General features: G+C 42.8%; 1 protein-coding gene across 3 annotated transcripts in view; it reads left to right on the top strand.

Annotated features, from left to right (window-relative positions):
* Positions 1-21,814, top strand: part of RUNX2 (RUNX family transcription factor 2) — a 147,869-nt gene extending 126,055 nt beyond the window's left edge. For 2 of the 3 annotated variants that reach the window (XM_041426196.1, XM_041426197.1), the window contains one exon: positions 21,211-21,814. In XM_041426196.1, coding sequence (XP_041282130.1) covers positions 21,211-21,689 — 479 coding nt within the window. In that variant the 3' untranslated portion in view covers positions 21,690-21,814. Of the gene's footprint in view, positions 1-10,463; positions 10,484-13,423; positions 13,445-19,911; positions 19,926-21,210 lie in introns of all 3 variants that reach the window. The other variant, XM_041426195.1, reaches the window with a different exon arrangement.
* The last annotated feature ends 469 nt before the right edge of the window (positions 21,815-22,283 follow it).

The raw sequence follows: 22,283 nt of genomic DNA, 5'->3' as shown, positions 1-22,283 counted from the left end.
AAGTGTTCATCTATATTCTCCAACTGGGGGTCAGTGCTCTGTTTGCACCTACAACTAATCAATTATATATCCCAGGTATCTGGGCAGTATTCAACAGCATTAGCTGAAAAACAAAGCATAAAAAAGATTATCTGGCATTACTCATGCAACTTCTGAGCCAATGATTTTTGTGGTCCAGAAGTTTCATGTTCATATCAAGAATAAAGAAACAAGTTAATGAGGCCATGAAATTGCCTTACCTTAAGGTTCCAATCATAAAAAGAGCAGGATTCCCCATATTTTTTAAAAATGTCTGTCTGTTCAGACTTCCCCAGAAGACAGTGAAAGTTGGTGGCCCAGCATAGTAATAGTCTTAATTAAATAATATTGTAGTGGAAGCCATGGGAATATAAGAAAAGGGTCATTTTAGAGAGAGTTTGCCTGAGGGATGTAGTCTTATTGCATGATTCATAGTGAATGCACTCAGTCTTTGTGTCCTATGCATAACCAAAGTGCATGTGGGATGGGCAGCATGGGTGACTATTATGTAATTAATGTATATGATTCATAAATATACACATCACAGCCATTTTACATAACACTTTGGGGCTGATCCAGCAAGTCCTCCCCACATGGAAGGTTCAGAGCAGGGAGTACAGGTCGGGTTGTTCTTGGAGTCAAAAGAGGGCTGCTCCCAGGCAGGTGAAGGAGGGATGGGTCTAGACATCCCCAGGGCAGACATCCACTCCTGAGACACTCACCCCCAACTCCCTTTTGAATCAGTGGGGACAATCTGGCATTTTCAGGACTTGACTGGTCTGCAGGTGATCTGTGCTGGTCCCTGGCAGTGCCTGGGAAGAGCCTGTTTGTCTCTGAAGCGAGCCTAGGTGAGTAGCTCAAGTACAGGCACGTATGATCTGATAGTCTGCCTTTGCTAAGGTGATTTAAGAGACAGTTTAACTGTCCCATAAACATGTCCATATCACAGCCTAATTACTCTAGTCCTAGTTTAACCCTACCTCACCCTGACCTCGACCTGCTCCACTGTTTAAGGCTTTGAGCTTGATTTTAATTTTGTTGAGGATCCTGAGAAGGGGAAGGTGAGGAGACTTCTTCTTCCCCTACACTTTTCCTGGACCTACTCACCCTTCTGTCTAAACACAAGTCTCTTATTTTTTGCTTCACCATTGAGAGAGACAGGGTCAAGATCTTCAGATGCTGGAGGACCTGTACTACAGGTGTACCACAAATACGTTCACTGCTGACTGTGGAAGATCCTGTCTGTGTTTTAGAGGTTCCATATGACAAATGAGAAAATTAAAACTGAATCTAAATAGCAGGACAAATTACCAAACCCGCCTTTTCCAGGCCTGGGCTGGACCTTTCCACCATGCCTAGAAATTGCGGTCCCACTAGCTGGATTCCCCACGGGATGCAGGGTGGACTTTGCTGTCTTTATATTTACTGTGTCATTGAGCAGGGGCATGCTGAGTTAGATGAGGGAGATGCTGGGATCAGGCCCTAAATAAAAGAAGTTTGCAGACCCATCCCTCTGAACTAAAATGGCCAGAAAATGGTATCTTCACCAATAAATCACACAGTGGTAGGGCTGGACTGTTAAATACCAGTACTGTTAAGCTGTCAGCAAGGCTGGTGTTGAGTGGGGTTGGCCAGCATGGTCGCAAACAGGTCCCAGCTGTGGTTTGGAAATGAGCAGAGTCCCGAACCTGCTCCTGTGGGCAGCTCAGAGTCAGTCACCCCATTATGGAGTCAGGATTTAACGTTACATCTGTGGCCAGACCATCCTGACTAGATTTAGAGCCAGGGAATGTGCCCTGACCCTGTTTGCTAGTTTGTGTATAGCCAAACTTTCCCATTAATTCATCTCGCTCTGTAGATAAATCACCATAATGTTTTGGGGCATCCTGGACCCTCATCTCAAATTGAAATTTAAGAAACCTTCCTGTTCTCCCAACTCACTGATGGCTGGCAAGTATAAATGCAATGCCAGCCATGCCTTAATCAGGGACAATACTGTTTTTTTACACAATTTAATTTTCATTCTTGTTAGTCTAAAAATCATATAATAAAAAAAACCACATGGAATGGAAGCAACTCCAGCTGAACCTCTGGATTTAGTATTTGTATGTCAATGAGAAAGAGGCTGACTGTGATGGGCTTTTTTTTCTTGGGGTCGTGTACTGGTTGTCGTCTTGGGTGTCTCACCCTGTGTGTGAATTATGTTGGATTTTGCTAGTGTCATGTACTCACATGATTTTTTTTTTAACTGGATTTTTCCTTTTGTGGGGAATTTGGTCTTTGAATCAACTTTTAGAAATAAATGTTGTTTGTCTTCTCCTAAGGAGCTCAGAAAACTTTACAGCAAGTAGAAACTGTGGCCATGGAAGTAGCTGTGCTTTCATCCCTTAATTCCTGCTAACTTGATTAAATGTTGTGGGCAATAAGGAAGTGTCAGGACGGGACCTTTCATAACGGAAGGCACTAAGTGCTGTCTACAAAATACAATTCTTTTCTTCTTTATGTGCTGTGGGAAGCAGAGAAACAGTTAATGCCATGGCTATTGCCAGCATGGCCCTGGTGTGAGCAGCCCCTGCAATGAATGAGCAGTTCACGCTTCAGCAATATTGTCTCAGGCTCTTGGCAAAGCCAAGAAGCCAGCTCGGTTTCTGGTGAGCTCGCTATGCTGGGATGTTTTTCTTGGTGACTGTAACAATTTTCACTCTGTCTTCTTCTTTTTTTTTTTTTTAATTAAATGGAAGCTGAAAGACTCAAGGTTGTCTCTGTCTCCATTTCGCCTTGCTAATGTTCAATGCTTTCCCTGCAAGGTGAAACTGAGTAAAGAACTTGGGGAACTCAGATCTTCAGAAACAACCCAGTCATTTTGCTGCCTTCCCTAAACTTGTAACTCGCCTTCCTTTTTCTTTTTTTTTCATTATTTTTCAGTGGTTCTATTTATTTTGTTTACCGCAGGTTTTCCATTTTTAGTCTCCTGCCCACTTGGTGCCACCTGGGAATCTCAGCACCTTGGCACTCGTCTGTGGGCTTTCAGTAGCAGCCTCTCCACTGGGCTGAATCTCTCATTGGAGTAATTGTCCAGAAGATGCATTGCATGATCCCTACCTCAAATTTTTGTAGCGTGGGTGGCCTCAAATTAGGCACCTATGCCCATATTTAGGCGGTAAAACAAGTGGGCTGATTTTCAGATGTTTGAATTTTACAATGCGTGTCTTTAAGCCCTTTTCATTTACTTAAAACGGCTGTTGGGAGAGGAAATAAACAGGAAAAATGAAGGGAGAGGGAAGGAGTTTTATTCCTGAAATAAGGGATTTTAGAAAGTACTAAAAAGAAACAAGTGGAATGTTTTGAAATGGAATAAATTTGTTGCTGATACAGGCAGGAAATAGTACACTCAAATATATGTGGATGTATAGATATATTTTTATCTGAGCTTTTTTTGCAATGTGTTTTATATTTAGGACACATATCAAGATTTGCATCTGTTTCCAGAACTTGCTGCTAACAGTTAGTAATGATGCCAAAACATACTTTAGTTCCAGCTTGAGACCAAATGATATTCAGGGCTTTTTTTTATTACTAATTTAGGGTCTGATATTAATTAAGGAAATTTTCCATAAGTGCCAGGCTTTTTCTGAAGAACTCATTAAAATTATATTAACTTAAACCGGAATCACAGTCTGAGCATGTTTTGTAATGATTATTCTTACTGACTCTGCTGGGTTTTGTAAACAGAATGCTAATTGTTAGTGGGGCAACCGGGTCCTCAATTCCAGACTTCCAAAGGGACAGATCCTGAGCCACTACCTAGATGTGTGTTCCCAATAAAGTCAATAAGCCTCTAACAGGAAGGCTGTGGGATTGAGCTCTTTGTTTCATCCTTCTGCAAAGGCGTTTGATGATTTCCCCCTTTCCTATGTGGAATTGCTGTTAATTTTCTACCTAGGATGGAGCCAGCGATGGCAGCTGAGGCAGGCTCACATGTGTGCTGATGTGGAGAGGAAATGGATCTTCATGTGTGAAGCTCTGTGGTACATGCAGGGTGGTCAGGTCCACTTATTTACCCCCCTCTCCTCACAAGCCCACAAGGAAGATGAGGAGAGACTTCTGACAAGAGCATAGAGTGACAGTGCAAGGGGGGAATGGCTTTAAACTGAAAGAGTTGATTTAGATCAGACATGAAGAAGTCATCACTGTGAGGATGGCAAAATACTGACACAGGCTGCCCAGAGAGGTGGTGGATGACCCATCTCTGGAAACATTCAAGGCCAGGTTCAATGGAACTCTGAGCAACCTGATCTAGTTGAACATGCTGCTGCCCATGGCAGGAGGGTTGGACTAGGTGACTTTTAAAGGGCCCTTTCCAACCTAAACCATTCTGTGATTCTATGATGTTGTCCTTAAGTCTTTGTGGCCTTGTGTCTTTGTTGCATTGAATTGGGTTTGATTAATTGGCCAATATGAATTTACTAAATGGTTCCATAAAATGCTGGAGAATTTGGTCCTTCTCAGACTGTGACTGTGTTTGGTAGAAGGTAAGGTAAAGGAGTATCATATGTCCTTCAGAATCTGAATGGTTTAAATTCTGCAAATTTTACACTAAAAAGTACAATTCAAGAGGTAAAAACTGCTGCTGGTAGAAATAGCTGGAGCTGCCTTGGTTTTCACTGAAATTTCCTCTCATTTCTGGCCATTCAGAATTTGACCACACTGAATTTGGTCAGCAAGGAAGTGTTAGATCCCAGCAGAGCTTCAAAAACACCTTTTTGAAGTGGTTTAGTAATGGTTGTTGGCCCCATTTTACTCACGACCAAATCTCTTCCTCTCTTGATGAATGTTTTAGCAGAAAAGAACCTGGTGTCCTGCCAGCTTGGCTGTCATATTTCAAAGAGCTTTGATACTGGTGATACTAGGCTGATATTGGTACAAAAGGAAAGGCAAGAGCCATGCAAGTGGCTCAGCTTTTCTGTGGTTGTACAAAAGCAAACAATGCAGGCAGTGAAGAAGACGAAGATGGATGAGATAAAATGAGGGAGCACACCTTCACATGGGCCACAAAGGATGTTATTAAGGGAGAAGGAACTATTTCATATGCGTAAAGGGAGTGTATTTGGGGACACTAATCTGGAGATCTCTTAATGTTTGCTTTCAGACTGACTCAAAAGAGTGAGGGAAGGGATCAAAAAGCAGGAGATGCCTTCCTGAGCTTGGGACAGTTTCCCCATGTTTGCAGGAGCAGTGTGCGGGTGGTGGAGTGGCCCCTCAGGGAGAGCCCAACCCTGTACCCACATGGTGCTTGAAGGTGCTGCTGTGTCCAAGGAGTTTTTGTGGAATGTGAGGATTTTTAGCAATGGTGAAGCTTCATCTATGAGGCACAGGGAAGAATAACTTGACATAAGCAGATCTCCACGGATATATAAATTCATTGATTATTGTACAGTGAAGCCCATGTGAACATCTGCTTTGAACCCAGGTGCAAGATTTCCCCAAATTAGCTCTCATTTGAACTTGAGGGCAACCTTTGGGAAAAAAAGAAAGACCAAACACTCAGCTGAACTTCACTGAAAAATTTCCAGGGAAGCAACACGCACCACTGCCTTTGGTTACAGATGCTAATTAACCTCACTTTGAAATTTGGGTCTTATTACCAGACTGAATTTGTCTAACTTTATTTTCTGCTCTTTTTAACTGGCTACAACTTTGCTATAACTTTGTCTGCCAGAATATAGCACTGATTTTGATTTCTGAGGGTCTCTTGTGTTCCTGTGTTGGTGACAGGTACATAGAGGTGGGGAGGAGAGGAGGCTGTGGTGGGTCTCAGGGAGGTGCAGAGGCCACAAGCTGGTGCGGGACAGAATTGGTTTGACTTGCAAGGAATCTGAAGGGGGACTGTGAAAAAATATTTTGGTCAATTCAGTTTGCTGTGGCTTCACTATAATCTATAAAATCCTGGAAGTTCCCTTTCCTAATCAGCCAAACTCCTACTGTATCTGCTGAAAAGGTGTTATTTTTGGTTGAATTAATAGCACCACTCTACTTTTCCAATCCACCTGAAAAAATTAACTGGGAAAGCATTTTTCACTGACTTTGTGGGCTTCTGCAATTCCTTTAGGAATTTTTCTGTCCTTGTATTTGCTCAATTGCAAAGTCCTGACAAAATGAATTTAATTTCTCAGATACCACCCTAGATGAAGATAAAGGAATAAAACAGTAGGATGCATGTCCTCCCTTAGTTTTCCTGCACTGTTTATTATTCCATTTTAAGAAACAAAACTGTAGTCACGGGAGCTTTTCCTACCAGGTTTAGTTTGCATTTCCATTGTCAAAAGCAAAGCTCAGAGCTGATGCTAAGGCCCTGTTGGGGAGCAGACACCCAGCTAGAGCAGCCTCTTTGCTCTCCACAATCCTAATTGTTCCACAGGCAAATTTGCAAATAGACAGCTGAAACTGTGTTAATCTCTTGGGATTACTTGGACCAGGCAATGTTCTCATTGTGTGAAGAAGTTTAGTTCTGTCAAGAGAGGTATCATCATACACTTAATGCAGGGGATTTTGTGGGGGTTTAAAGGTGCGTTTGGAGGAGGAGAGGAGTCAATGTGCTGTGTGCTCAACCCTGTCTGGGCCATGTAATCTCCAAACTTCCCAGTTGTTGTTCCCAAAAGGCTCTCTGACCATCTATTTGGCCTTTTATCCTGTGGTAGCCATGAGTGTTAGCTGTAATGTGTTATTTTGTAATTTGGGAGTGCTGGGACAGTCAGCTAGAAGAAGCCTCCTTAGGCTTATGTGAGAAAGAGGAGCAATAGTAAGAAAGGGGAGCATTGGCAGAGAAAACAGCCTGAAGGTTTTAAACCAAGGATCAATTCTGAAAGCAAATTGGAGGGGTAGGGCATCTCATGGCAATCTTTCCATCTCTTAACATCACAAATCTCTGGCAGTGAGCAGTGAAAGGTGGTATGCTTGGGTTAGGAGCGGTACCCACAAAGCCTCTTTCATTTAGCTGAGATGAAAAGCCCCTACACAAGCTCTAGTGATGCCACATGTGTGGTTTCCACTCGTTATTTTTAATGTTTAACTGGGCTATCACTGTCTGATCCACAGGCATCGCTGCTTTTTAATGCCCTTTCCTATTAAACAGATACTGTTTAGAATTGCCAGAATATTATAAAGCCACCAGCTAAAGCTATGTCCATCTTGGTTAAATTTATTAATTAGGCTTCACAATGGACTTGCTTGGAAAACCAGTTTGAAGCACAGGTACAGGATCAAATCTATGAGGCACATCATTTTTATTGGATAGATATCTGTAAAATCACAGCTTGCCGTATTTAATTTTGCACTGAAATGATGTTTTGTGTTGTGTTGAAAGCTGATTGTGGGATTGAAAAATTTCCACAAACTGGAAATCAGTCCCCTTGTCAAGGCATCAGTTGAGGTTTTGGCTTTAGCTGGAGCATGCAGGTTTGGCTCCTGCAAGCAATGCAGTTCAGTGATCAAAGCAATAGTTGTATTTAGAAATAGCTAATGAACCTCTGCTGGAATCACTGCTGAATGCAGAGTGTTTTTATTGTGATGGTGTCTGGAGGTCTCATCCCCCCTGTGCTAAGGACTCTACAGTGAAGAAGGAGGAGGAAAAAAGGGAAATCAGTTTTACTAGAGCCAGGTAATAGTGAGTGTGGGTCAGAAGGGAGTGCAAAAATGAAATTGCAAGGAGGGTTCTGAGATAGAGCTGAGGCTCTTCACCTCCTTCCAGGCTTCAGAACAAGCAGGAAAGAAAGGAAAAGCTGCTTGTCACACTTGTAATAAGAAGCAAATGGTGTTGGTCAGGTGAGGCCAAGGGGCCATCCAGGACCCATCGCCTTCCCAGCTTGGCCAGAAATGGTCCCTCAGTTCTCCTGGAGCTCAAAATCAGAATATACATATACAGCTGAAGGTTTCTATCTGTATCACTGTATTTAATAGCTGTTGACGCAGCTCTGTGAGTCTGCTTACCCTTGGGTAGGTGGGAATTACCTCAAAGGAGCTGCTGGATCAATTATATTTCCTGTAGGTCTGTAGTGTCACAGTCTTATCGGACTGACAGAAACCTTGTGAGATCACATGACCTGTGCTCCTGTGTGGAGAAATAGGATCAAACATCTGCAGATGATTCCTGTTGAGTGGAGCCAACTAGTTATGTGTGTTGTTGCCACTGAAAATAAAAATAAAACCATGTCCCAAAGAAGGAATCCCAGCCAAAAAAATTAATTACAGTTGAAATAGCTAATTTGAGTGCAGTTAAAAGACTAGAGCTGGACAGGGTTTGTCAGCCTTGAAAGTATAGAGACCTCTGTAAAAAAGATCATAAACATTTAGATACCCTCAAGGGTGCAAATTTCAAGGCCTGAGATCCAGTCTAGGGACCGACTACTGAAAAACAGACCTTCTGCAAAGGTAACTGGCTGGACAAATAGGAAGGGAAGCAAGTGCCTCAGAAACACCAGGAGGGCTGCTGACCCGAAATCTCTGCAACATAAGACCAAGATGAAATGGCTCATTGGAAGAGGCATCTCACAGAAGCTGCTCAGAGGAAGTCCCCGGGAACTGTGATGTGGATGCTGGCATGGCTGGAGGAGCCACAGAGGAATCCTGGCAATGGGAAAAAGGCACCTCTCTTCCCCCTTTCTTCCCTCTTCCTCTCTCAAATATCTCCCTCCAAAGGGATTTTTTGTTTGTTTTTGTTTTCATTTTGATTCCTGCTAAAAGCCAACCCGTGTTGTTTTCTTTTTCATGGGTGAAGAGGCGCGCAGGGAGGATCTAAGCAGCGCTGGAGCCGAATTGGGAGCCACTGTATTAGATTCCAAAATTAGATAGGAAGCTGGGTTTAAGGGTAGTCCAAACCCAACCAGTTCCTCATTTGGCCTGGCCCATGTAGGTGGGCCAGACTGGTTTGGAGCTGTTTTTTGGACAGGCTGTTTGCCCATGGAGGAAGCCATTCCAGCCGCAGTGGGGCTGGAGCTGGCGCCTGGTGCTCAGCCAGGCCAGCTCCTGCTCTCACTGGCCTGTGCTGCACATGCATTGGAGGCTTGGTTTAAAGAAATTCTGCTGCTGCTTTCTCAAGCAGATGAGGACAACTGAAGGTGCTATTTCAGGCTGACTTTGTATGCATCCTTTTTATCTCAGAAATCGGGATTGCATATGAAATTTTATTTCAAGTGCAGTGCTCTTTGCTCTGACTTTCACTTTTTCTGTATCTTCACCATTGAAGAGCTTATAAAAAATGTCTGTTGGGTTTTACCTTTAATCTTTTCCAACAAAGGATTTCATAGTATTATCTAAACTGTACTACTAACTTTTGTCATTTGGCTAATATGAACTATTGAAATATACCTTGTATAGTAAGCAAAATTTACACAGGAAAGATCAAATTATTTGCCCAAATTCACAAAATAAATCAACAGCAAAAGCTAGAAAGCATTGTATCACATTTTCCCTTGTAGCAGCTTTAATGGTTAAGTGGGCTTTCTATTTCTATTCCCAATCACTACTGATGATCTGAACTTAAAATCCAAGATACTATATCTGAGATAAATCTCTACTGATGTTCTAAAGTGCTGCTAATAGTATGGTCTAAGGGGCTGTACATCAAACAGCCTCAAGCATGTTTATGATGTGAGCTGTTACAGACTCAAGTCTGTTTCTTTTTCTCATCACCACCTTCCTGGGAGGATAAAACCCATATTCAGACTTTACACTATGGAGAAGAAGCATTTATTTAGAGGTGTTCCGAGTTAGGCTGATTTAAGCTTCAGCTCAGCTGATGAATGGGGATGCTGTGTAGACCATCTTATAATGGATTGAAACTTTGCTTACAGTATTTTGCCTTAATTTAGTAGGAGGCTCAGGTTAGGTCTGAAAGGAATGAAAAAAATATACAGAGGGATTTACACAGCTTTTATTAAATAAGATTGAAAATTGTATGTTGTTAAAGTGAACATAAGAAGGGATACAGTGCCTCTAGCCCTGCTGTAAAGCTATGTTTAGCTGTGTTCTCCTGAATTTTGTGGCAGCTTGGTATCTAAACAGGCACTGAGTGCCTAAATCCATGGACTGAAACCTCTGTAGATCTTTAAACAGCTCAGTATTTTTGACTCCTAGCTATGAGAACAACAGCTCCAGTGAAAACAGCCCAGAGGTTGTATGCAAAGTTTTCCTCCATCTTCCTGGAGCTCATGGTGATGGTCCTGCAAGTCTTGCTCTGTGGCTATAGAGCCACAGCTTCGCTCCTGCCGTGCCAAGGTTGTGACATCCCCGAGCTGTTCTCGCTCTGTCCCATGGCATGAGAGCAGGATTCAGCTTGGTGCTCACCTATGGCTCTCCCCACAGGGCTCCCTCTCACCCTGGGCCTCCTGAAATCTCCTTGGCCAGTGAGTCTTGAGTCATGCTGACGTGTTTGGCCATTTCATCACAAGGCCCAATGTCACTACTGTTTGTGTTACGTGGGGGAAATGTATTCTCACTGTAAGGGAAAAAACTCTGGCCGTCACTGGATGAGTTATTTTCCACTGTTTTCACTCCAACAGCATTATTGCGCCTGCTGCTAAAATCCTTAACCTAAGATAGAATTGCCTCCCTGGTATCTCCCCTCTCCTTTCTCCAGTAGCCAGGAGTCCCGTGGGCTCAGTGTCCTCATCGCCTCAGAGCGGCTGCCCCAGCTCCCAGCACAAGCAGCCGCCTTTTGCTGCCTCTGCAGGACGAGGGGCGGCTGCTCTCCCTCTGGGGACACGGGACTGCGTGCCGGGGAGGATTAGAAATCAGCATCATGGCCCTGCTTGTGGACAGGGACCGAGGCTGAAAAAGTCCTTTGAAGGCAGAAGTTATTTTGGAGGAGAAAAGTATGGTTTTCATTGTTTAGATGAGGGGGTTTCGTGTTTTATGGATGTCTGGGGGCTGGGGAGGTGCTCTTCTTTCTCTGTGTATGATATTGTTCAGGGCAAAAAAAAAAAAAAAAAAGAATTATCTACATTTGTGAATTTAAGGTTTTTTGGCCAGAAGTGTAACGATTTTTAGGGTTTGATTTTTCTCTGGGAAAAAAAAAAGAAAACAGAGCGTTTTGAGAAACAAGGCTGAGTAACCAAAATATGTTTGTTTTTGTTTAAATCATTCAGTAGAGAAATCATCTCTTGTCTATTGTTAAGAGCGAGGTTTAAATCAAAGGCAAGTTCTACATATTCTAAAATATACAGACAACTCTTTGAAAGCAAAGCCAAGCCAAACTTTAAAAGAGACCTTCTCCTTGATGCAGAAGTTTTCAGTTAGTTACTGCGCTGGGGCTTGAGTGGAAAGAACCAGCCTGAGAAACAAATGGCAAATCCCCATTTCAGCAGCGGAAGCCAGGAAGAGCATCATATTAATAGCACACGAGACCTTTCCACAGCCGTCCTAGTCCAGGGCTTTTCCAGCAGCAGTGAGGAAAAGCCTTTGCAGTTCGTGGGGATGTTTTTTTGTGTTCACATTTGGCTGTGGAAGTTTGAAGCGAGCGGCAGAGCAAGGGAATGGAGGGCCTGATCCTCTCATGTTGGGTGGTCCCTCCTACCGCAAATAACCCTATTGGAAACAGAGGGACTATTTGTGGAGTCATTTGTTTGTCAGGAAAACCAGGGTTTGTAGGATACGGCCCCAATTAGCAGCCAAATTTCTGGTTATTTTCTCGTGATAAAAAGGCGGGTATCTGTTGCAGAGATGCACGTAGCATCTCTCCAGCTCCCATTTGAACTCCTGCCACTTGATCTGTGCTTCTTCCCACTTCCTCAGACGTGCAAAGATTATTCCAGCACCACAGTAGCTCAGATGAGCTGGGTGCTTCCCTCCTGCCTGGCCCTGACTTGGCCTCCAGTCCTTTTCTGTGCTGTTTGGGATTGTTCTGCTCTCTGGGACTCATCAGTGAGGGCACTTGGCAGTTGCTCTTAAGCTTTGGCTCCAAGGACAGCAGGCAGGTGATTTCCACCCCCTGCCTGGCAAATACACAATCCCCCAATAAACCCTGCTTTTAGTATGGCTTGGGTACAGCCAACCCCATCCAGAGCATATCCTCTCCTGAATCCAGAATTTTCCAGGAGATTAACTTAACGGACAGTTTATCACTGAATTGTATCTCTTGGAAGGTCAGGAAGGAAAGGAAAGGAAGGAAAATTTGTAAGGGAAGGAAAAAATTGCCCAGACAGTGGGCACCTGCCCAACCTGTGCAGGCTGGCACAGCAGGACCACCACGCTGCTAACCCCATGTGAGTTTGGTAGATGCCAGGAGAGCTTTTTGGGAGCTGCAGGAATGCTGATAGTAGTGTCCTTATTTGGGGGAGGAGGAGTGCTCTTGATGGTTGTATTATTTTGTGACTCCCTGTTTTGGTAGCCCTAAGTCATTAGTTGATTTTAATTTTTTTTTTTTTTTTTTTTTTTGGCTAATCTGAGGCACACTGCCACATCTGAAGCCACTTGGCTTATTATGGATTTCATGGAAACTGATTCTCTGAAAGTGTTTCCATATGTGTGTTCCCAATATATCCCATCCTTTTCTAAATGGGAGTACAAACTCGCACACGAGCTGGAAATGGCTTCAGGATGTGACAGAGAAGTCATATGACTGGAGTGGCACTGTGTGTGGCCCTCTCTGAAAGACACGGTGTCCTGTGTGCTGGCTCCTATCCTACAGTAGATCCAGTTTCAAAGAATATCTTCCTTCACGGCTTCTTAAAAACTCTTAATCAAGAATCAGCAAGGAATCCTCTGTCCTCAGGAGAGATGTCCATTAGTCGAATAAGATGCGAAAGGAAAATTTGGATGGGGAGGGAAAAGCAGGGGTTTAAAGGGTGAAATAACAGAGCAATGCCAAGGGCTTCCCCCCCTTCTCTGTCCCTGCAAAACATAGTTCCTTTGTGTCTGCTCGAGGATCAGATGGTATTTCTGAGTTAGTAGCATGCAGTGGAAAAGTACAATTCATGACAACATTGGAAACAAATATTTATACTGGACAGTTAAGGCACATTTTTCTGAAAAGAAGAAAAAAAAAGAAAAAGAAGGAATAAAGTCGCCTGTGAGCCATGATGTATATTAACTTCCCATTCACTGGATTTACTCAGGATTCTTGTCCTGCTGCTCTCCATCGCCGTGCCTGCTCCGTAGCCCTGTGGTTTCACCCCCTTGCTGTATACAACACTCTGAGGTTGCTCTTCAAGAAAAGCCTCAAGTGCTCCTGCTGATGCCTTTCGGCTGGCGGAAAGCAGTGACGGCTGAAATTCAAGCAGGAGAAGTTGGGGAAAAGTGAGCGGAGAGCGCTGCGCTCTTGCGTGCGTGTTTGTGTCACGCGGTGTTGCAGAGCTCCTGGACTTATTTCCAGGAAACTTTATTTACTGTTTGGTTCCAGTGCAGCGTATAGATGGCCTGAGACTTTAAACAAGCAGGGGGCTTTTGATACATTGCCAGTTCCTTTCCACCCAAATCACCCGTGACAGCTCCAGACCCGAGTCACTGAGATGAGATAGCAAAGGCTGAGAAGTGCAGAGGCTCCCCATCACACCAGGTCAACAGGCATCCACGGGTGGCAGGTCATAACCACCAACCCAGGGTCTATTTCTGTAATGTGACCATTTGTCCCCCTCCTGTGGTTCTCATTAGGAAGGTTTATAAATCCTGTATAAGTGAGGCGACATATATAAATGAGATGGTGGTGGCTGAAGCTTCCAGAGCTTCATTTTTTACTCTCAACAGTCCATCTTGGGGGGGTTGGTTGCTACATTTTTCTACCTATTGATGTTTCCTAAATTTTAGATGAGCTTTTTCTGGGAGTGCAGAGAGCAGCCTTCTGTGTTTCAGTGCTTAATGTCACCCAGCAAGACTTCAGTGCCTTAAGGAAAGCAGCTTCATCCAGCAGAAAAGTGCTGTTGAGGGAGCAGGACAGGTAATGACAGAGCCCAGGCTGAAGAAATGCAAAGAGACTCCAATTTTGGTGTTAAGCAATATAGCATCTCTGTTTGAGAAAGGCTCTCCTTTATTTGCACGAGTGGTACTTTAATGGCCACTACTAACTATGTTATTTATGGAGTGTTTCTCCCAGCAAAGGGCTTAGGTGCAGCACCATAAATTCAATGAAAACATCTATCTGCAAATTAATCTGTGGTATTTTAGGTGCTAAAGACCTGTTACCTAAATACCAGGAGGTACCAGCATGCAGTTTACTGTGTGAACTGGGGTACTGAGTGACTATGAGAAGGGATGCAGTGGAATGAGGGTCTTGCCTGCTCTGTAAAAGGCTCTGAAAGGGTTAAAGTGTTCCTTCCTCCCTCTGACTTTTGTGAGACTGCTGTGCTTAATAATGTTGCAGTTTAAATGGTCCCAACTAGGCCTTGAAGTTAACACCTTGTTGAGGTGAAGAAAAGAGGGGGGAGCAGTTCACACCTTTTCTGCAGCTATTGTTTGCCTGGAGACCTTTCTGGGGTGACCTGGGCGGGGAGGAAATTGAGAAAAAAAAAAATGTAAAATGCTTTTTTACTTTCTTTTCTCCTGAACTAAAGGGAGGGGAAAGAGCATTTAAAAACGTATAATTTCCTATGACAAATGGTTCCAAATATCCAGATGACACAATACTCATCCAGAAAGTAAACCAGGGAGGGAGAAGTCCGGTGCATTATTTCTGGGGTGTTGCATGGACCTCGCCCTCCCAGCACGCAGACACTCGCTGCTGGATGTGTGGGAGGAATGTCCCTGAGATCCTGCACCAAACTGAGCACCAGTGTAGGTTTGTGAGATCAGGACCTCACAGCTACAGCAAGGAATAGATATAGAGGAGGTGTTCTGGGATCCCTGGGAATTGCAGTCCCAAGCTCCATTCTTCCAGAGGGAAGGTGGTACAGCAGCTTTGGAGAGACAGAGGCTTGCCTGGAAAAAAGCAGAAAGATGATGCTGAGTGTGTGTGTGATTCAATAAACACTTATTAGCAGACACAGGGAACAAGAATTTAACAAAACGAAGAGCAAAGTAACACTGTCCCTCTGATACAGAAGGATGCTGGGGGAAACCCCAAAGACATCCAGATGGAAAATAATCACTCCCCCATTAAAACACACTGCAAAGAATCCCTCAGACTGGCAAAACCAGGAGCTCAGAAATTAGAAAATCCCAGTACTTACATTGCCTGTGCAACTTTAAATCAGTCTCATTCTGCTTATGCATTATATTACAAATTTTAATTACAGGATCACATGATACTTTTCCCACGGGATTCCTGTCTCATTCAGTGCACAGGATGGACAGTGCTAACTTAATGAGCAGCTCTTCAATATTTTGTTTGCTTCTTGTTCTTTGCATTTTCTCAGGCCTTGTTTATTGCAGAGCATTAAGTGCTGCTCTGAAGAAGGAATCCTTAATTTCTTGCTTGGTTTTGCTCTAATATTTCTGCCATCGCATTTATTCACTGCAGTGCAATATTCCCAAGAAAAAAAGAACCCTCTTTAGAAAGAGAAATGAGACTGACCTTAAGGTCTCGTGTCGTTCAGTGTACCCTCTGTGTGTCACCTACAGCACAATTCCAGTTCTGTCTGTATCCTTGTGTTCAGACCTGTGATCCCGTTGGCTTCAGCTGCAGCTGGGAATGTTTAGCGCACGTGCAAATCAGAAGCCAACATCTTAGCTGCACACAGAAAATAAGGGAAGTGAAAATGGGATTTGGAGACATTTCAACTGAGTCATGTAGGAGCCATGTGGCAGAAACACATATAAAATCCAGTTAACTCAGGAAATAATTGGGTCTCTCTCGCCTTGTTCACTTCACCCTTTCTGATTTCTTGGAGCAGTGGATCTGGGGAATATATAGACAATGGTCTTCTCTATTCCTCAACTCAGATGCATCTCCAGAGATGGCCAGCTTGGGCAGATTAATGAGAAAGGAATAGCATCTTGTGTATCTGAATGCTTTGTCATAGTGCATTGGAGAAGCAACTTCACTGCTGGTGTTTCCAAAGTTTCTCACTCTTCACATGGTAACCTTAATAATATCCCTTTGTTTACCTCTGGTTATGTTTATAGTTTCTCAGATTTCTGAAAAAAAAGTAAACCCCAAATAACCCCACCTTCCCAAATTTTACTTTGCAATGTTATACGAACACCCACATGGTCTCCTTTCACTCAGGGTCTGCCATCCCAAAGAATGGAGCCGTCGATGGACTGATTCTTTTTAGGCTGGCATGGGGACAGGTGGCAATGTCCCTGTGTTTCAGCAATGTTTGCAGAAAAAATGCTGGGACTTGTGACTCCTGGATTTCATTCCAGTCTCTAGACAAGTGTCTTTATAGGGGCATAGACTTTTCTGCCCATTTTTAGTCAGAGTGCTTATGATTTGTTCATATTTGGCTGGATTTTCATGGCAACATCTCTCACACAAAAGCCACTCCTATTCCAAAGTTCAAGTCCTTACTTCAAAGCATGGAACTGGTACAGCTTTTCAAAGGAAGGCTCCTCAGAGTTTAAGATTGGTAAAACAATGTATTTTTCCCAGCAGAAGAGTTTCAGCTGAAATTTTAAAAACAAATAAATGCATAAATCAAAATTTAGCCTGAGACAGACACCCAGCATGGACAATTTCAGCCAGAACATTTAAAGTTTGGCAAAGCTGTAAGAGACTGAAATCGTCTCATCATGTGAAGTGCGTGGCATGTTTCATCCAAGGCGATATTATCAGCTGTAAGTAATCCAGGCTGTGCTTATAATTCAGAGACATAGATGTTGGGGAAGGAAAAAACTATTTTAATAGGTCAATTAGTACAATGTCCCAGCCTGAATTGAACTGTTGAACAAAACCCCACAAAACCTAGTTTCGACTTCAGCAAATGTCTTAACACTGAAGTTCCCTGGAACACAAGGGAATCATTTAGCTACTGGTAAATAAGTTTAACTATATGTTGCCGAATTTCCTCAAGACCGACTGTTCAGTGAATACAGAATTACTCTGGTTTCATGCATCGAAAGATTCTGCATTGACTTGATGGGCTAGAAATTTCCCTATGAAACATATGCAATAACCCAAGGGGATTTCCTTCCTGTTAGTGACCATTTATGGCATTAAATAACAAAACAAATTGTAATATTTTTAAGTTATAAAAATATCCTGTAAGTCTTTAAAGTAGTTGTCAGCTGGTTATACCTACAAGGAGTTAATCTGTCCACAATACATTATGATCTTTAATAATTGGGAATGATTGACCAAAGTGCTGTAAACCTGACAGAAATTTGTTGCCTGATTTTCTGCAAACCACAAGTGCAGCTTATTAATTGAGACCTCAGCATTAATTGGCACTAGCTTGCATTTGTAAACTGCAAACATGCAGCTGTTAATGGTGGAGCTGCAGAGCTGCAACAGGTAAAATTGGGTTTTAAGCATGAATGCAAAACAATTTGAGCTGGCTGCTGGCAAATGCCCAGGTCTAGGGTTTTTAATGAGTCTTCTGCATCAAAATAAATTAAGCCACATGGAATTTTAATTGTTCTTATTCTAAATATGAAACACACTGAAGCAGTATTCTTGAATCTGGGATGTTAGCATATATATTGGCATATTATCATGACCACTTTTCTGCTCTAAACATTTAGCTCTCAGAAACCTGGAGTGCTAGACTATGTTATGAAGGAATCAGCCTGGAAAATTTAAAAATATTTTAACCAGGACTCATTCAGATTTAAAGTTTTTTGGTTTTTTTTCAAAAATACACTTTTTTCTAATTTTTTTTTTTAATTGTTAAGCCCAGTCAGCTGATGAGACTGTATAGGAGAAGATCACTTGCTGTGCTCTTCAACATATCTCTCTTTCTGGTGGCACAAAATAAAGTCTCTTCTCTTTGTACAAGCATTGTTTTGCAATGTGGTGCCCATAATGTAGAGCAGAGGGTCTACGCTTCACCCATTTAGTGCAAGCTATCACAAGAGTGGGAACTCACAGATGCAAATGGTTTTCTTGATCTGACGGAGGAAAAATTAGCATAAAGCTTTAATCCTCCTGGGGAGAGGAATAAATAAATTATTATAATATTATAGTTATTATATTATGAATTATATACTTGCACTGTCATGTTACTATATTGCTGATCCACATCACTGTTTGTGCACAACTAGATATACAAAGATGGGTGCCATACCCAGTAGAACTATTTCACTTCCCAGCCCAGCAAAGAGCTTAACATGTATAAATTAATAGGAGTCTGGGGTTTCTAAGTTCAAACCAAAATCAACCTTAACATAAGGAGGTAGCATAGTGAAAGGAGGAGGAGGAGAGTGAAAAGGAATCAGCAAGATTGAACAGCAGTGAGAGTGGCAAGAAGCTGAAGTTTAGAGCTGACTTTTTCATAAGTTTCCCTTAGAAATGAGACTTTATTTTCTGATCTTTAAAAATGACTTTCCATAATGGAGATACAATAAGGTTGGGAACAAATCACAGCCCTGTGCAGGGAGTTATGGAGACAGCAAAGGGCACTTGGGCAAAAGGGGAGTTGGAGAAGTGAGTGTGCAGGAGCTGTGCAGACACAGCCATGAGTGAGATAAGACAAGGTTATGGTTGTTTGGCCTTTGGGTAAATACAATTGTGCTTTGCAAGCAACAGTAAAAACAAACAAGTGTGGATTTACTAGGGTACATAAGGAGGTCTGCAGCCCCACATTTGAAATGCCTACGTGTGGTGTGCACATTCCCAGTCATTCCACACAGACATAATCTCACGGCAGCACCATGCAGATAATATTTGGATCTAGCTCTGAAAGGGAGGTTGCCTTTTAATGTGTAAAACTGTGTGGAGACCTTTGTATTAAGAAAAAAAAAAAGAGTATTAGTTGCAAAGAAACCAAAAATACCAATGTTCTTCTACACCCTTATACTCACACCAATTCCACCTTTGATTGTAAAAGCCTTGTTTAGCTTCTATCAGGGTAAACTAACAGCAACTCTGTTCATGCTGGGAGAGTTGCAATAACAATAAATAAAAAATAAAAAGAAAAGACAATAAGCAGCAGCAGAATGAAACTCAGTATTTTGAGCAGCTGGGGAAATTATGTTCTAACCTTATATTTCCAGATATGTATCAGACCTGTTCACAATATAAAGGATAGTGTTCCAAAATTACAGCTTTGAATCTGGGTGGTATTGCCTCTGGCTATTGTTTGCAGTTGGGAACGAAAGAAGTTGCATCAAGTAGTAGAGTGTTTGCTGTAAAGGTACAAGTTATATTACATTCCAGGGCACTGTGGTTGGAGGGGTTGATGATGGAGACAGACCCATTCACCCACAGGTCACTGATCCAGTCCGAGATAAAGATAATAGTAATCACATTGTCATCAGAGTTTGGAATGGGCTTTTTCTGCCCACTTATAGCTCTGTGCTCAATATTGTTAGAGATGGAGGATTGTAATCCCCAGGTTTCAGGCCGATTTGGAGGCTTGGCTGGCTGTGGGCCAGGTCCTTCAGCCTGAACCCAAACTGTGTCTGAGCTGTGCCCCACTGCTGCTTTTAGATATCTCTGTAGGCATGGATTCACTGAGCTGGGAGAACAGGCCGGAATAGTGATCTAAATTCCAAAATGTGCCACACAAGGTAGCAAAGGCTGTGGAATCTGTTGCTTACAGCAGAGTGGAGCAGGAACAGAAGGGCTGGAGAGACCTTTCTGTTACAAAGCAATGTCAGCAGGGCAGATCTGAAGCCTGACTGCGAGGAAAATCATTGCTTCATCTTAAACTGAGGATACACAGAGCATCTCAGTGTTTAGCACATCATTTTGGCATCTAGAATATGCCATATTTTCCTTTTAGTTAAGTCAGGATCAGCAGACTGACAAAGAGGTGAGTGAACCCTTGTATCTGGAGGGCTGTAAAGCTGTAGGAGCATCAGCAGGAAGTGCAGGAAGGGTCCATTTGATTTCATAATTTTCCCCCTTTATTTACACCCTACTCTTTTCAGCTCTCTATAAATATATGTGTCTGCTGCATACTGGCCATTGCATTTGCCTCCTCCTGCTCCGTACTTCCTCATTAAGCTTTCCCTCTTTCCCCCTGTCCTTTTCCCACACCCTCTTTGTTTTCCACTCTTCTGACTCTCAGTACGAGCTTTCACGATCTTTGTCTTCCACTCCTGTCCATCCCACAATCTCCTAAGCACATCACCAAGCTAACGTTTGCTTTCCAGTTCTGCTCCAAAGCTTTGGGTGTTTGATGTGGGATTAGAAATTAGGCAAAATGAGTTTACCCATCCCTGTTTTGCGTTAGACTCCAATTCACAGCGTTACCATCCAGACGTTCACAGTAGTCATAAACTGTGTGGTCTTTTTTTTTTTTCAACCAGACTGCAGAGACTACATACAAAAACAATTTTTTTCAATGGCAAAAAGAGTGTTGGGCTTGTAATTTTCCATCAACTTCTCTGAAGAGTAAAATCTGCATTTTTTTCTATCAGCTTAATGGCCTTGTCCATCCTTCGGATGCAGCAAACTGTTTTTTAGCCAAAGGAAGCAGCTGAGCGGATTCTCACCTAACTAAATTGATTTAAGGCAAGAAGTGGGTCTTAGTCAACGCCCGTGTAACTCTTCTGGTGTCAGTGGTGCAGTTAACTTGGTGTTGCCAGCTCTTGTAGCTTTACTACAAGTACAAAGTGATTTCTGCTTTTCTGGAAACCCCAGCTCCTGACGGCCTGTGCTGAGGTGGGAATCTCTTTTGTGTGCAACCAGACCTGAGTTTTTCAAGAGGCTCGAGCAAAAAAACAGAGATACATGACCCTCAAAACTCTGAAACCAAGGCAAATCAACTCCAAGTCCACCTTTCATTTTTGGCTCTTTTTTAATCTCTAGATTTTAGAAAATTTTTGTCCTCGTTCTTTTTTGGCTCTTTTTCAATCTCTTGATTTTTGAGATTTTTTTTTACCCCAACCTGACTCATGACCTTTGAGCTCTTCAGGTTGGCAATGCTGCTCCCTCCATTGGCATCAGTGGAGTTAGACCCGGGATGAGTTTGGCCCAGCGCTTCTAGAAGACAGATGTATGACTCTGTTCCTTGCAATGTGTTGCTTGATATGATCTGCTGTTCTTTTGGGGGCCAAAAGAAGTGGGTAATCTTAGAAAAATAAAATTCTATCATCACGTGATACAAAAAATGGTATTTACAGAATTGTTTTCCCCCGTCTTTTGTTATAATTTTTTAGGTGCTTCAGAGCTGGGCCCATTTTCAGATCCCAGGCAGTTCACAAGCATTTCATCCCTCACTGAGAGCCGCTTCTCCAACCCACGAATGCACTATCCAGCCACCTTTACCTATACACCGCCAGTCACCTCAGGCATGTCACTGGGTATGTCCGCAACCACTCACTACCACACCTACCTACCACCACCCTACCCCGGCTCTTCCCAAAACCAAAGTGGACCTTTCCAGACCAGCAGCACTCCATATCTCTACTATGGCACTTCGTCAGGATCATACCAGTTCCCCATGGTGCCGGGAGGGGACCGCTCCCCTTCCAGGATGCTCCCGCCGTGCACCACCACGTCCAACGGCAGCACACTGCTAAACCCTAACTTGCCCACCCAGAGTGACGGGGTGGAGGCGGATGGCAGCCACAGCAGCTCCCCAACCGTCTTGAATTCTAGTGGCAGGATGGATGAGTCCGTTTGGAGGCCGTACTGAGATTTCTTCTGTAGCCGGCCCGACCTCCGGAAGCCAAAAAAAAAAAAAATCCACCAAACCACCAAACGGTCGACTAACTATGAAGTGCCTGTTTTTTGTTTCTTTTTTTTAAAAAAAACCCCAGATTTTACCAATATGTGCAACTGTGTAGATGGGATGATAATGGCCATAAATAACACAAGAGTTACCAACATACCACAACCCATGTTTCAGATTATGTGAATCAAAGCACATATTTTATTTTTTTTTCCCCCTCTTGGAAGCATTTTACCTTGTTTTATATTTAAAATGTACTTTCTACACACACACACAAAAAATCACCCCGTCCTTTTTTTTCTTTTTCTTTTTTTTTTTTTTTGAATTTTTTCCTTCTATTTTTTCCCCCTAGAGTTTTGTAATAACTAGTGAGTACTTTTGCCAACAAGGAGAGAATGGACTCCCCGGCTATCAGGAGAAACATGGTGATGCAAGGCAAAGGCTGCATTCCCTTTTATTTTAATAAAAAACCAAAACTAACCATGAACTCCAGATACAGTTGCAATCATACAACGTATGGGACCCTCTCCACACCTGTAGTGCAATTCACCTGGTTTG

This window comes from Onychostruthus taczanowskii, unplaced genomic scaffold (assembly GCF_017590055.1).
Source record: "Onychostruthus taczanowskii isolate IOZ18803 unplaced genomic scaffold, ASM1759005v1 scaffold90, whole genome shotgun sequence".
In the NCBI taxonomy this organism is placed as follows: Eukaryota; Metazoa; Chordata; class Aves; order Passeriformes; family Passeridae; genus Onychostruthus; species Onychostruthus taczanowskii.
This window is presented reverse-complemented; position numbering and strand designations above follow the sequence as displayed.